Source organism: Juglans regia, chromosome 5, assembly GCF_001411555.2.
Source record: "Juglans regia cultivar Chandler chromosome 5, Walnut 2.0, whole genome shotgun sequence".
In the NCBI taxonomy this organism is placed as follows: Eukaryota; Viridiplantae; Streptophyta; class Magnoliopsida; order Fagales; family Juglandaceae; genus Juglans; species Juglans regia.
The window spans coordinates 22,419,901-22,433,382 of NC_049905.1; the positions used below are offsets into that span (position 1 = coordinate 22,419,901).

A 13,482-nucleotide genomic window follows, 5' to 3' on the forward strand; every position below is an offset into this window, starting at 1 on the left:
CTCATGTCTCATTATGGTGAAAAGCATCCATGTCATTTTTCATAGCTGTCCTCCATCTCGAATCAGATAAATTATCCTGAACTACCTTAAGAATAGAAAGTTTTGAAAGTTAAGAAGTAAAACATGAAAATGATGGAGATACGGCATGACAAGAGACAGATGTTGAGTAACACAAGAACAACTACCTTTTTGAAGAACATTAGGTGGAGAGTTTGAAGCACTAGGTAACTCAGGATCTGAGGATTGAGACAAGGTTGGTGGAGGCATGGGAGACGGGAGCCGCAAGCGATGCGAGTACACCTGTAAAGAAACCAAGGGAAAGCACTGAGAAGGGTTGGGTAAAAGTGGGTGAGTGTGTAGGAGAAGGGTAAGAGTCGGTAATTGTAGAGGATCACATTCAACAACCAAAAATGTGTCCGAGAAATAGGGTACGGACTCAAACAAGGTGACATCAACACTCGTGAAGTAACGTCTAAGAGCAGAACTATAGCAACGATATCCTTTTTGAGTCCGAGAATAACCAACAAAAATTACACTTGGTAGCACGTCGATCAAGCTTTTATCAAAGCTTGGGCCAAGGTTATGAACATAGCAAACACACCCAAAGATTTTTGGAGGGAGAGAAAAAGATGGAGAAAGGGAACAAGATGGAGAAGGGAGAGGAACCATCGAGGACTGATGAAGGCATACAGTTAATAAGGTGACACACAGTAAGAACACCATCACTCCAAAAACGTTTAGGAACATGCATTTGCAGTAAAAGTGCTCGGGTTACATCTAACAAATGACGATTTTTTGCGTCCAGCCACCTCATTTTGTTGGGGTGTATAAGAGCATGAAATTTGATGAACAATTTCTGTATTACTTAAGTAGCAAAGACACTAAATTGATATTTTTAAGCATTGTCATAACCCAAAACTTGAACTTTCTGTCTAAATTGAGTTTTAATTTCTTCCTGAAAGACTTTAAATATAGAAAGAAGTTCAGATTGTGCTTTAATCAGAAACAACCATGTCATACGAGAATAGTCATCAACAAATGTAACAAAATACTAAAACTTGTTTAATACAATGTCGATTGGTTCTCATATATCAAAGTGAACCAATTCAAAAGGACTAGAAGCTCGATTATCAACTCAAAGTACAAAAGACACACGATGGTATTTGCCAAGCTGACATGCTTCACAAGAAAAGGAACACATTTCCAAGATTCCTAATTTGACGTTTCAAAAGAGAAAGATATGAGTGTCCAAGGTGGCAATGCCATTCAAAAGCAGATGATGATGAGGATGTGAGGGCTTGAGTAGGTGACTGTTTGACATCAAGGTAATACAGACCACTAGCTTCATGCCCCATACCAATCTTCTTCCCTATCTTGAGATCCTGAAAGATACATACAGAGGGATAAAAGGTCACAGAACATTGAAGAGTTTGAGTAATTTTACTAATGGACAACAAACTAAAGGGAACACTAGGAACATATAGAACAGATAACAAGGATATAGAATCAGTGAGCTTAGTGGATCCAATGCGTGTAACTTTAGCAAGAGAACTATTAGCAAGAGTAACACTCTTTGGAAATGTCATAGTATCTAACTTAGATAAGAAATAAGACAAACCGGTTAGATGTTCATTAGCTCCTGAATCGATGATCCATAGATCTTGAGTAGATGAGACAAGACATGCATAAGTTGTACCTGAATGAGCAAGAATAGCTATGGAAGATGAAGCCGCCCGTGTGCGACCCAAAAGCTGATCATACTCATCCTAAGATATGCTAATCATCTCTGGAGTCATGTCGGAGCTCTTTGACGATGATGTAGCATCTTGAAAAATGGCCTGATTAGCTGACCCAGATGGTCTACCATGTAGATCCCAACAGTAGTCCACTAAATAATTAGTGAGACCGCAATGGGTGCACTTACGAGATTCATGACCTCGAGTGGGATTACCTATACCACGTCCCCCACGTGCACCTTTACCACCCCAACCTCCACGCCCACCAGGAGCAACATAGGAGGTAACTAAAGCAGATCTCTCATTACTCTGATCAGAAGACAACTGAGATCCTTGCCCAGATATTGTGGCTCGCTAAAGTTGGGAGAACACATTAGAAAATTAGGGAAGCTGTGGACTTGCCAAAATTTGAGAATGCACCAACTCATACTAAGGTTTTAAGCCAACAAGAAACCGAACATTAAAATCTTCACGTTGTTGTAGCATACTTGAAACATCAGAAATGATAGGTTGATACATTTTGAGTTCTTCACATATGCTCATCACTTGATAATAATACTCTTACAGGCCCAAAGCACCCTGTTCCAAACCAAAGAATTGCTGACACAACTCATAAATATAAGTTATGTTCCCAGTACCCGAATGCATCCGTTTGAGATGCCTCTTGAGTGGTGTCAAAATGTACTAAGCCAGTGCAAATATTAGGCTCAATACTAGTCAACATCAGGGACAAGATTTCAGCATCTTCTTGCTCCCATTGAGCAAATGTAGAACTAGTTGAGTCAGGCATTGGATCAACCACGTGGGTACAAAGAAGGCCCTTGCTTTTCAAAAAAATTTCAACAGATTATGACCACAACATAAGGTTTTTTCCATTCAAATTCACCGAAGTCATAGGCAGATTAAAGTTTGGTGCAAAAGGCAGTGACTCAAATTTAGTTTCCATGGAGAAAAGTATCACAACAATTGAACTTGGACATAGAATCCACACAGAATATGAAATATGGATGAAAAACTGAGAAATACAATCTGGAAAAGTAGAATCAGCTTAAGAACCCAAATTTCGGATCTATATCGAGTGGAATCAGCATGTACCAGTCGAAACAAGCACGTAATTGGCTCAGAATCGGCATGTATCGAGTCTCAACCGGTTTGTTTTGGGTCTGAACTAGGATGCATCGGGCCTGAACTAGCCTGCATCAGGTATGTTTCGGGTATTGTCGGTACCGGCTTCAAAACTAACCTTAAACGGGAATAATTTATCCTAAACGAGGATAAGTGATGTTGGGTTTAACTTATTCTTGTTACCAAACGGGTGTTATTCTGGATAGGAATAAGCTCTTCCTCCAGGTTGGGGGCATACGCAGTCGACGATTGGATAGTTGAGACCTGCAACCAAACACCCTGAGACTTCAACGTCGCCAATGATAAACAAGCCTTTCGACAGCCGATGACGACGGGAAACTCACCGGAGTGCACAGACAACGACCGCGAGCTGGGTTTTGGTGCCCAATACCGGAGAAGACATCTAAGGTCACTGGAAACACCTTGAAAAAAGTTGTCGGCCACCAACGACAAAGAGGAAAAACCACACTAACCACCACAGACAACGAATGTGATACCACACTAACCACCACTAACCACTCTGCGCCACTAACCACCACTAGCTCCGTTGCACAATCACCACCAACAGACTACTCAACTCTCTGATACCATGTAGTCGAACATAGAGAAGGAATACTACATGTTATTCATTGATGTTCAACAGCATATACATACTACATACAAATGACAATTATACCCTCATAAGTTACACTAATTACAACCATGTCCTCTAACACAAGTCAAAAGAATATTGTAAAATAACTCTTAAGTTAAAGCAATGTTGAACTTTAAAAAATTGGTTGTTATTACACAAACCTTAAGACTCAGGCATGGACGAGAGACAGCAAATCCAAAGGCTACAACAAGAGTAATTGCTGATACAGCAGCACCGGCAAACGGTGGATAAATTTTCAAACTGGCAACAACACCCCAGCCCTCAGTTGCCAAAGCAATCGCATAAAGCATGAGAAATGCAGCACTGTCAAGCCAATGATTTGACAGACAGTAGGTGTGAATAAATAATACTAATACAGAGGATAGGTAGAGCAAAGTAAGTTAAGAGTTAGAACATGCTAACAAATTAGAGACAAAAGATCAAGAGGACAGTTAACAAACCTGACATTCTTTCCACAATCAGCATGAGCATCATAGACATACACAGGCAGTACTCTTGGAGAATAGACCACAATTGGAGGTGAAAGAAGAACCTGCAGAAAAAGGGTTATAATATAATGCAAACCAAGATCAGAAAGAATAACCAGAAATTGGACAAGATCAAATATAAATAAAAAAGATTCCAACTTTGATTAGAGAGAGATTGATATAACTCACAGTCAATGCTCTTCCAGCAAGAAGAAACAAAAATAAAAAATAACCAACAGATGCTCCGACAAATGGTTTATCTGAACAGGAAGGGTGAAAAAGTTAATGCCATAAGCAGCATTACAATATAGGTTTTAAGAACTAATAGACTAGGAAAATTAAATACGGTGGTGATGGATTGCCAATCTTCACCTTCAAACCAACCAACAAGAAATGCTGCCAAAGCTAAAAGAAAAGCGAGGAAGCAAACAAAGAACGTCTGTGTTCTGGTTAAATAAAAATTGTTTGAAGCCCAGTGGTGGATAGCACCAATAGCTAGTACCATCATGAGAAGAACCAAAAGAAATGCCACACCAATCTGTTTTTTATTAAGAAAAAGGTGCAAAGTTAGACACGTTCATCACAGCTTAAAGCTAAAATTCACTGCAAACACCAAAGTGATCCTCACGGTCCAAGGTTTAACAACAACTATAATGGCTGATATTGCACAAAGCAGGAGTAGAAGACCAATGCTTATAAATACAGATACACCACGAGATAGTCTCCAATCATCATCTTTCCTGCAATATGTCCCATAGCACATTAGAAGGTGATCAAGCAGCCCTAAGGCTATTGAGCAGAAGTTATTGAAAATGCCTGAACATCGTGCTTGTTTAAAATTTGAACAGGAAAGCCAAGTTGCTAAACCACAATCACATGAAGAGTTACTCACCATTTATGCAAACCAGAGCAAAGTGATAGTACAGCTGGAATACAAACCAAAGGAATTAAAGCAGCTAGGAAATCACCCTTAGCTGGAACCTGGTCATCCCTAGATTTAATGACTTCTAAATAGGATGCACCACAAAATGCCACGAGAATGACTACAAAGAAATTGCAGAAACAAAGAATATGATAGATTAACATCTCACTCCAACCCGGTGGAAGAAGCAGGAATCAAAACCAAAGCAAATTTAGATAGACTACCTGAAAATATCCCAACACATATGGCAGAGGAAAGGGAAAACTGATATGTTGAAAACCATGAAAGAATTGGCAGCACGCCAGTAACTACTAAAGCAATTGCAGATGCCATTGCCCAGCCAAGGTACAAAGATGATGCATAAGGAGAACTAAAGCTTTTCTGCTCACCAGTCCATCCCTTGTATCCTAAATCATCTAAAGGCTTTGCAGATACTATTGCAGCTAGAGCTAATACCGATCCAGCAAACAGTGATATGCAAAAGACAAGAACAACACCCTGAAAGAGAAGAATATTTAATTAGAACAAGAAAGGAAAGCTAGACAATACAAAGCAAAATCCAGGTAGAAAAGACACCAAAAAAGTGACCAAAAGTGATAAAACTCTCCGACAATAGATTTCCAAGTCACAAGTGCCTTAAATTTAAAAAGAAACAACTTTTGGTTCTTCAGGTAATTGCAGCTAAATGCAAACAGCAAATAAAGATTCCACTACAGAAACTATTCAGTATTTTAAGTCCATATCAGATGATTTACGTGATTGGTAACATAGAGAAGTCATAGTAGAGAACAAAACTGAAGCAAGAAGATTTCTTGCATCAAGAACTCTCAATAACCATTTAGGGGAGAGAGAAAGGAAACAAAAAGTTGAAAAGTTAGAGAAGTGGAAAACACAACAAAATGAATCCAAAGGCAAAAAAAGAAATAAACACCAGTCACAGCCTAAACATCAGATAAAATAATATGCATGTCAAGGCAGCAATATGGGAAAATGTAGCTAGTAAAAAAGCAACAAGAAGCAGAAGAAGAAGAAAAAAAGAAGAAACATGCATAAAAGGAGAAAAACAAAAGGCATAAAAGCAATATACAGAGAAATAAAAATGCAGAAAATTGTATCCTTGATTTTTGTGCAAATGGATACATGGGTAGCATAAATATCACTGGGTTGGATTGGACATACATGGTCAAATAATCATACGTGGTCTAGATTGGACAGATTTTTAGTATCCTCAGATTGGGAAGCTCAGTATCCGGAAGTATGTCAAAGGAGGCTGTCTCGTCAGTGCTCAGATCATTTTCCTATTTTGCTTGATTGTGGTGGTGTATCCAAGGAGGGTGTCGGTATTTTAAATTCGAAAATATGTGGCTGAAGACTAAAGGTTTTGTGGACAGCATTCAGCAATGGTGGTCCTCATATCAATTTGATGGAACCCCTAGTTTCATTCTTGCAGGTAAACTGAAAACTTTAAAAAATGACCTGAAGATTTGGAACACACAGACTTGTGGCAACATAGGAGAAAGAAAGAAGTCCATATTGGAAGAGCTTTGGGAGCTAGAGAGGACACAGGAGGGCCGGACTATTTCCTTGGAAGAAATATCTCGAAAGTCAGAGGTGGTTACTGAATAAGAGAGGGTTATTTTGCTAGAAGCAATTTCATGGTGCCAAAAATCTAGAGCTTTGGTTGAAAGAAGGGGATCGAAGTACAAAATTCTTTCATAAAGTGGCCAATTCTCACAGGAGAACCAACGCTATAGAGATGCTGAATATAAAGGATGCAACATGTAACGAGGCCCCTGTAATTAGAGATTATGTTGTTGGTTTCTTTGAACATTTGCTTACAGAACAAATGGGGTGGTGGCCAAAGTTCGATGGTTTAGCTTTTGATTCTATTAACCCACAGGATGCCTCGAGGTTGGAGAGGCCATTCGAGGAGATGGAAGTTCATGATGTGGTGAGGAAAATGGCCAAAGACAAAGTACCTGGGCCGGATGGATTTTTTATGGGATTCTTCCAAACTTGTTGGGAAGTGGTGAAGGGAGATTTAATTAAGGTGTTTCAGGAGCTGTTCATGGCTGAAAATTTTGAAAAAAGTCTTAACGCCACATTTATAGCACTAATTCCTAAGAAGATTGGAGCATCAACTGTCACAGATTTTCGGCCGATTAGTCTTGTGAGTGGGGTGTATAAGATCATCTCTAAGGTGCTTGCAAACCGATTAGGGGAGGTGTTGGGGAAGATTATAACAAAACCCCAAAACGCATTTGTATGAGGAAAGCAAATCCTAGTTTCAATCCTCATTGCCAATAAGTGTCTAGATAACAGACAAAAATCTGGTAACTCGGGGATCCTATGTAAGTTAGATATGGAGAAGGCATATATGATCATGTCAATTGGGATTTCCTACTCCACTTGCTTGGGAGGTGTGGGTTTGGGGAGGGATGGTGCTCGTGGATTAGATGGTGCAAATCAATAGCAAGATTCTCTGTTCTAGTAAATGGTAGTCCAATTGGCTACTTCAATAGTTTTTTTTTTATAAGTAAAAATATTATATATATAAATCAATAGGAGTAACCAAGTATACTAGACGTATACAAAAAAACACCTAGCCCATACAAGAGAGCCCCTAATGACCCAAAAATCCCATGAAACCTACCCAAAATACACCAAGCCCAAATTGGAATGTAACACACCTCCCCAACCCCAACCCCTTCTTCAATAGTCACAAATTTGAGTATTTTCTTCTTTTGATTGGCATAGGGTGTCCGAAACAAAGTCAAGACTAATCTCGGGGATGCAAAGACTCTTTGTAAGGAGTTTCCTGCAAGCACACATCAAGTAATTCATGGGGAAATGCCCTACTTTGATGGCCCTTAGAAATTGTTTACACCAATGGTTCGAACCTTAGACCTGAGGATAATTCATGAATTTCTAACACTTTTTCCTTTGGCTAATACTAGATCTCTTGTATACTTGCTGTATACCAGGGTACTCAATTGTTTTTAAAAAAAAGTCTATTTGAAGATAATTGTGTGCTTGCACTAATGTAGGGAAGGAAATAGACAGATCAAACCTCCTTTGTCCCAGGCGTATGATGATTTCCAGCATTACCAGCACATTGCACTTGATTAAACCATAACTGATAACCATTACGGATCCAAATAGGAAAGGCAATAGAAAGGCAAGCGACCATAAGGGGAACAGTCAAAGACAATCCAAGAAGTATTGATGATTTGCTGCAAGACAAACACAAAAACCAATGCAGAATCACTTTAATGTCAACCTTCTACTTATCCCAAAAAAATCAAGGCATAACAGAACATTAAATTAATGTAACAGCCATATCAAAGGGTCATTGTAGTATATAGTAGTTTTTCCCCTTTGTAAACCCTAGTGTACTTGGGTTGCGCTCATAGCACTTATCAATAATGCTCTTTACTCATGGAAAGAATAGATAAAAAAAAAAACTTAAAGGAACCAAATTTATTTTAGATTATAGCAAAGATCCAAATTAACCGTCAATCTGATTCATGGACATAAGAAGGACAGGAAAGAAATCAATTAAAAAAATCTTAATAACCATCTTGATTTTCCATTACACTTCATTTGTAATATCTGAGTTCACTTAAACGTATCATTATACTCACTACGCTCCAAGACATTCTAGAAGCCCAGCTACAAATGAATCGGTGCTCTTAACCTCAACATAGAAAAGGTCTTCGCGCTAACCAGTATAGATTGACTATCAACTAACATTTACAGACAAGTTCAAATGCTTTCAAGTTTTCACAGTATTTTTTTAACTACAGTACATATTAGTTGTTCTCTTTTACCCCATCACACATCTACATACTCGTGACCGTATGAACCATGAACGGAGACAGAAGGGCTGCAAGCACATGTAATCATACAGAACCAAAGCAAAATTCTTACCCTGACAACATCTACTTAGGAGGAAAAAGATAGCCAAGAGCTACTTTCACAACAGTATCTAGGAAAAAGGCACAAAAATATGGAAAGAATAAAGGGTTGATACAAAACTAAAGGTGTAGCAAGCCCATTGTAACCACATCCTTTTTTTTTTTTTTTTGATCGGTAAAAGATAGAAATTATATATATGAATGAAAAATGCATAGCCATTGTACACAGGAAGTATACATAAGAGCTCCTAAATACTTTCTAAGAACGGTAAATTAAAGACAAGAAATCCTGGACATTATCCCCAGGTAATACTATAGTGGAAAACCAACACATAAGAGTGTGGAGAAAAAAATTCTTCAACTCAGATATTGTACGTTCCTTATCGTCAAAGCAACGCGCATTCCTTTCTGTCCAAATACACCACATAATACACAACGGGATCATCTTCCACACAACTGCCACTTGATGACAGCCTTGCATCTTTGGCCAAGAACCCAACAAATCCATCACCCTCATGGGCATAACCCAAGCAACATCAATCCTAAGAAAAATCTCATCCCACAACCCTCTTGTTACCTCACAGTGTAGTAATAGATGGTCCACAGACTCTCCATTCTTCTTGCACATGTAACACCAATCCAACACCACACATCCTCTCTTTCTCAAGTTGTCTGTGGTCAATATCTTCCCAAGAGTAGCACTCCAAACAAAAAATGCTACTTTAGAAAGCACTCAAGTCTTCCAAATGTTCTTCCAAGGAAACGGAGTAATATCAAATTTTGTTTTCAAGATGCTATAATACACCTTAACTGTACACATCTTGTGATTATTGGACCTCCACTTCAAACTATCTTGCTGTGTCATAGTAGTCTCCATGGAATATAGTAAGCTGAAAAATTCTGTAACAATAGGTAATTCCTAGTCATGGAAATCCCTATTAAAAAGAATATTCCACTGATACGCACCATGAGAGAATAAACGCACATCCGCCACTGATGCCTCCCTATTAACTGCAATACGGTATAAGGCCGGAAAAGCCCTTTCCAATGCATGATCTCCACACCACACATCCCTCCAAAATCTGATCCGAATGCCCTCACCAACTACAAAACGGATTTGATTTGCGAAACATGGCCACCCCTTCCTTATATACTTCCATAAACCCACACCATATCCCCCTCTCACTTCCTTAGAGCACCAACCACCCCAAGCGACACCGTATATAGCATCAATAATATCCTTCCATAATACTCCCCCCTCCAAATAATATCTCCAAAGCCATTTTCCCAATAAAGCTTTATTAAAAGTTCTCAAGTTACACACTCCCAACCCCCGTTCACAACTGAGGCACATACAGTCTTCCATCTTACCAGATGGAATTTCTTTTCCTCCCCCATGCCTCCCCATAAGAATGCCCTGAAGAGTTTCTCCACTCTGTTCACCACCCCTACAGGCATAGGAAACAAAGATAAAAAATAGGTGGGGAGATTAGCGAGAGTACTCCTGATAAGAGTGAGGCGGCCCCCTTTTGATAAATACACTCGTTTCCAGCCAGCCAACCTTCTCTCTATCTTCTCCACTACCCCATCCCATATAGCTCTATTCTTAAATGTTGCTCCCAGCGGAAGGCCCAGATATTTCATTGGGAGAGAGGACACCTTATAATCCAACAGTCTTGCCAAGCTTCGGATATTAGAGACCGCACTCACAGGAACCATCTCAGACTTGCCCAAATTCACCTTTAACCCCGACACTGCTTCAAAACAAAGTAACAGTACTCGTAAAGTTTTAATTTGGCTCCTATCCGCTTCACAAAAAATTAATGTATCATCTGCAAAAAGAAGGTGTGAAATGATAGTAGGGCCACCAGAACCATTGCCCACCTGGAAACCCGATAAGAAACCTCCCCCAACAACAGCCTGTACCATCCTACTTAAAGCCTCCATAACTATCACAAATAGAAGAGGAGATAAAGGATATCCCTGTCGCAATCCCCGTGAACTATCAAAATAACCAGCAGGTGTGCCGTTAACCAAAACCGAAAACCGAGCTGTAGAAATACAGTGGCGTATCCATGCAATCCACCTAACCCCAAAACCACATCTCCCAAGCAGATATAAGAGAAAATCCAAATTCACGTGATCATATGCCTTCTCCATGTCAAGCTTGCACAGAACACCTGAACCTCCCTCCTGTAATCTGTAGTCCAAGCATTCATTTGCAATAAGTACTGAATCAAGAATTTGTCTTCCTCTAATAAATGTGTTTTGGGACTTAGAGATAATGCGTTCCAACACCGGACTAAGCCGGTTAGCCATAACCTTCGAGATAATCTTATAAATGCTACTAACCAAACTTATAGGCCGAAAGTCCTCAATCGCCAAAGCCCCGTGTTTCTTGGGTATAAGGGCAATAAAAGTCGCATTAAGGGATTTTTCAAACTTTTGGAAAGAGTGAAATTCCCTGAAAACATGCATAACATCACCTTTCACAATGTCCCAACAACTTTGAAAAAAACCCATTGAAAAACCATCCGGCCCTGGCACTTTGTCCTTTGCCAGTCCAGATATGACCTTATAAATCTCTTCTTCAACAAAAGGTCTCTCCAAAATATTGACACTCTGCACATCAATTGCCTCAAAATGTAGAGCATCAAGCTTCGGCCTCCAAGAATCCGATTCTGTGAGAAGAGTCTCATAGTACTGTACTATATGGTTTTCTATCTCGGGATGAGAAGATAACACCTGAGAACCTGATTGAAGTGACTCAATGGCATTGTTACGCCGATGTGAATTAGCCACTTTGTGAAAGAACTTCGTACACCTATCACCTTCTTTCAACCAAAGGGCCCTAGATTTTTGACGCCATGAAGTCTCTTCTGCCAACAGAACCCTCTCCAAGTTTGCCATAACCATGCCCTTCCTCAATAACACCTCCTCCGAATTATCTCCCAAGAATTCTTTATCCTCTATATCTTGCAGTTCCTCCAACAATGTACTCTTCTGATTATCAATATGACCAAAAACCTCCAAATTCCACTTCTTCAAGTCTTGTTTCAGTGCCTTCAACTTGCTTGCCAGAATGTAACTTGGAGTACCAATAATCGGATATGAAGACCACCACCCACGTACCATCTCTACAAACTCATCCGCTGCAAGCCACATGTTTTCAAACTTGAAATACCGACGCCCTCTGTGAATACCCCCACAATCCAAAAGTGATCTGAACTAACTCGAGCTAGTCGTTTCTGACTTACTTCCGGATATTTCTCTTCCCACGAAGGAGATACAAGGAATCTATCCAATCTCGACCAAACTCGCCCATTTGACCAGGTGTACTCACCCCCTACCAGAGGGATATCCATGAGGTCCAAGTCAAAGATGAACTCACTGAATTCATCCATAGCTATGGTATGTCGACAGTGCCCTGATCTCTCACTAGGAAAGCAAATAGTGTTAAAATCACCCCCCATGCACCACGGCACATCCCATATTGAATAAATACCTGCCAACTCCTCCCACAAACTTCTCCTGTCCCTATCCACATTAGGACCATAGGAACCTGCAAATGCCCATTCCCATCCATCCACCACATTTTTAAAAAGAGTCGCAATCGAGAACTCACCAATACACTCCTCAATCAACTCAACCACTCTTTTATCCCACATAATTAGCACTCCACCTAAGGCTCCCAAAGAGGCCAAGTAAGTCCAACCCACATATGAGCACCCCCATAAACTTCTTACAATTTTCCTATCAATACAACGCAATTTTGTTTCTTGAAAACACACCACATCACACTTCCACATCCGCAATAATGATTTAATACGAAGGCGTTTATTGCGATCATTGAGCCCCCAAACGTTGCAAGATAAAATCTTAGGTTTCATAACAAAACTATATTGCCCCTCCCTCTTGATCTATCCCTACCGCTACTCCCGTCTTTCACGTCATAATTAATGGAGCATGTTAACTTTTTAAGTTCTCTATTCCGCTTTGAGGCTGACTTCGAATGGCTATCCTCAAGTGCTACGAGGAGAGCCTTGAATTGTTTTTCATAACCTCCAAACGAAATCCCAATAATAGCTTGAATCTCTTCTACTTTCTTGAAAACCCACTTTGATGAACTATTCCCATAGTTGGGGGGGAGTGTACACAAGGGAGTTAGAATAGCCCCCTCCTCACCAGTGTTGGCAGGAGTAAAAAAATCCAACTCCGAGCCACACACTGATTTTGGTTCCCCACTAGCAGGAACCGGAACTTTTAATCCTTCAAACCCTCCCCCAGACTTATTCTCCTCAACGGAGACCATCTCCATTGATTGAGAGTCACGCTGCACAGGATTCGCCACTGGGCTTCCCTCCACTACACACGGCGTAGACTGCGCCTTCTCCAAACACAACCCACGAATCGGCGACAGAAAATCACACAAAAGCCCCTCCTCTGCCGGCAAGCCTACACTTACAGCATCTGGGACTTCAGACGCCAAGCAAGGCTTAGTCTGTGCACTCCCCATCAACAACCCCCCTGATGACGATGGAAAAACGACCCTCAAAGTCTCTAGTTCCATCTCGCCGTCTTCCAGCTCCACCCGCCGGAGTATCGGCTCATTGGAGTACTCGCCCGAGGCTGTTGGCAGTTTCTGCGCCGGTTTCTGTGC

General features: G+C 40.3%; 1 protein-coding gene across 2 annotated transcripts in view; it reads right to left on the reverse strand.

The window, feature by feature from the left end:
- Positions 1 to 13,482, reverse strand: part of LOC109002175 (calpain-type cysteine protease DEK1-like) — an 88,960-nt gene that overhangs the window by 60,650 nt on the left and 14,828 nt on the right. For both annotated transcript variants that reach the window (XM_035690169.1, XM_035690168.1), the window contains exons 11-18: positions 7,976 to 8,138; positions 5,130 to 5,403; positions 4,876 to 5,026; positions 4,612 to 4,723; positions 4,356 to 4,521; positions 4,173 to 4,243; positions 3,957 to 4,048; positions 3,657 to 3,819 (exon numbers count right to left, since the gene is read on the reverse strand). In XM_035690169.1, the coding sequence (XP_035546062.1) occupies positions 3,657 to 3,819; positions 3,957 to 4,048; positions 4,173 to 4,243; positions 4,356 to 4,521; positions 4,612 to 4,723; positions 4,876 to 5,026; positions 5,130 to 5,403; positions 7,976 to 8,138 (1,192 nt within the window). The remainder of the gene's footprint in view (positions 1 to 3,656; positions 3,820 to 3,956; positions 4,049 to 4,172; positions 4,244 to 4,355; positions 4,522 to 4,611; positions 4,724 to 4,875; positions 5,027 to 5,129; positions 5,404 to 7,975; positions 8,139 to 13,482) is intronic.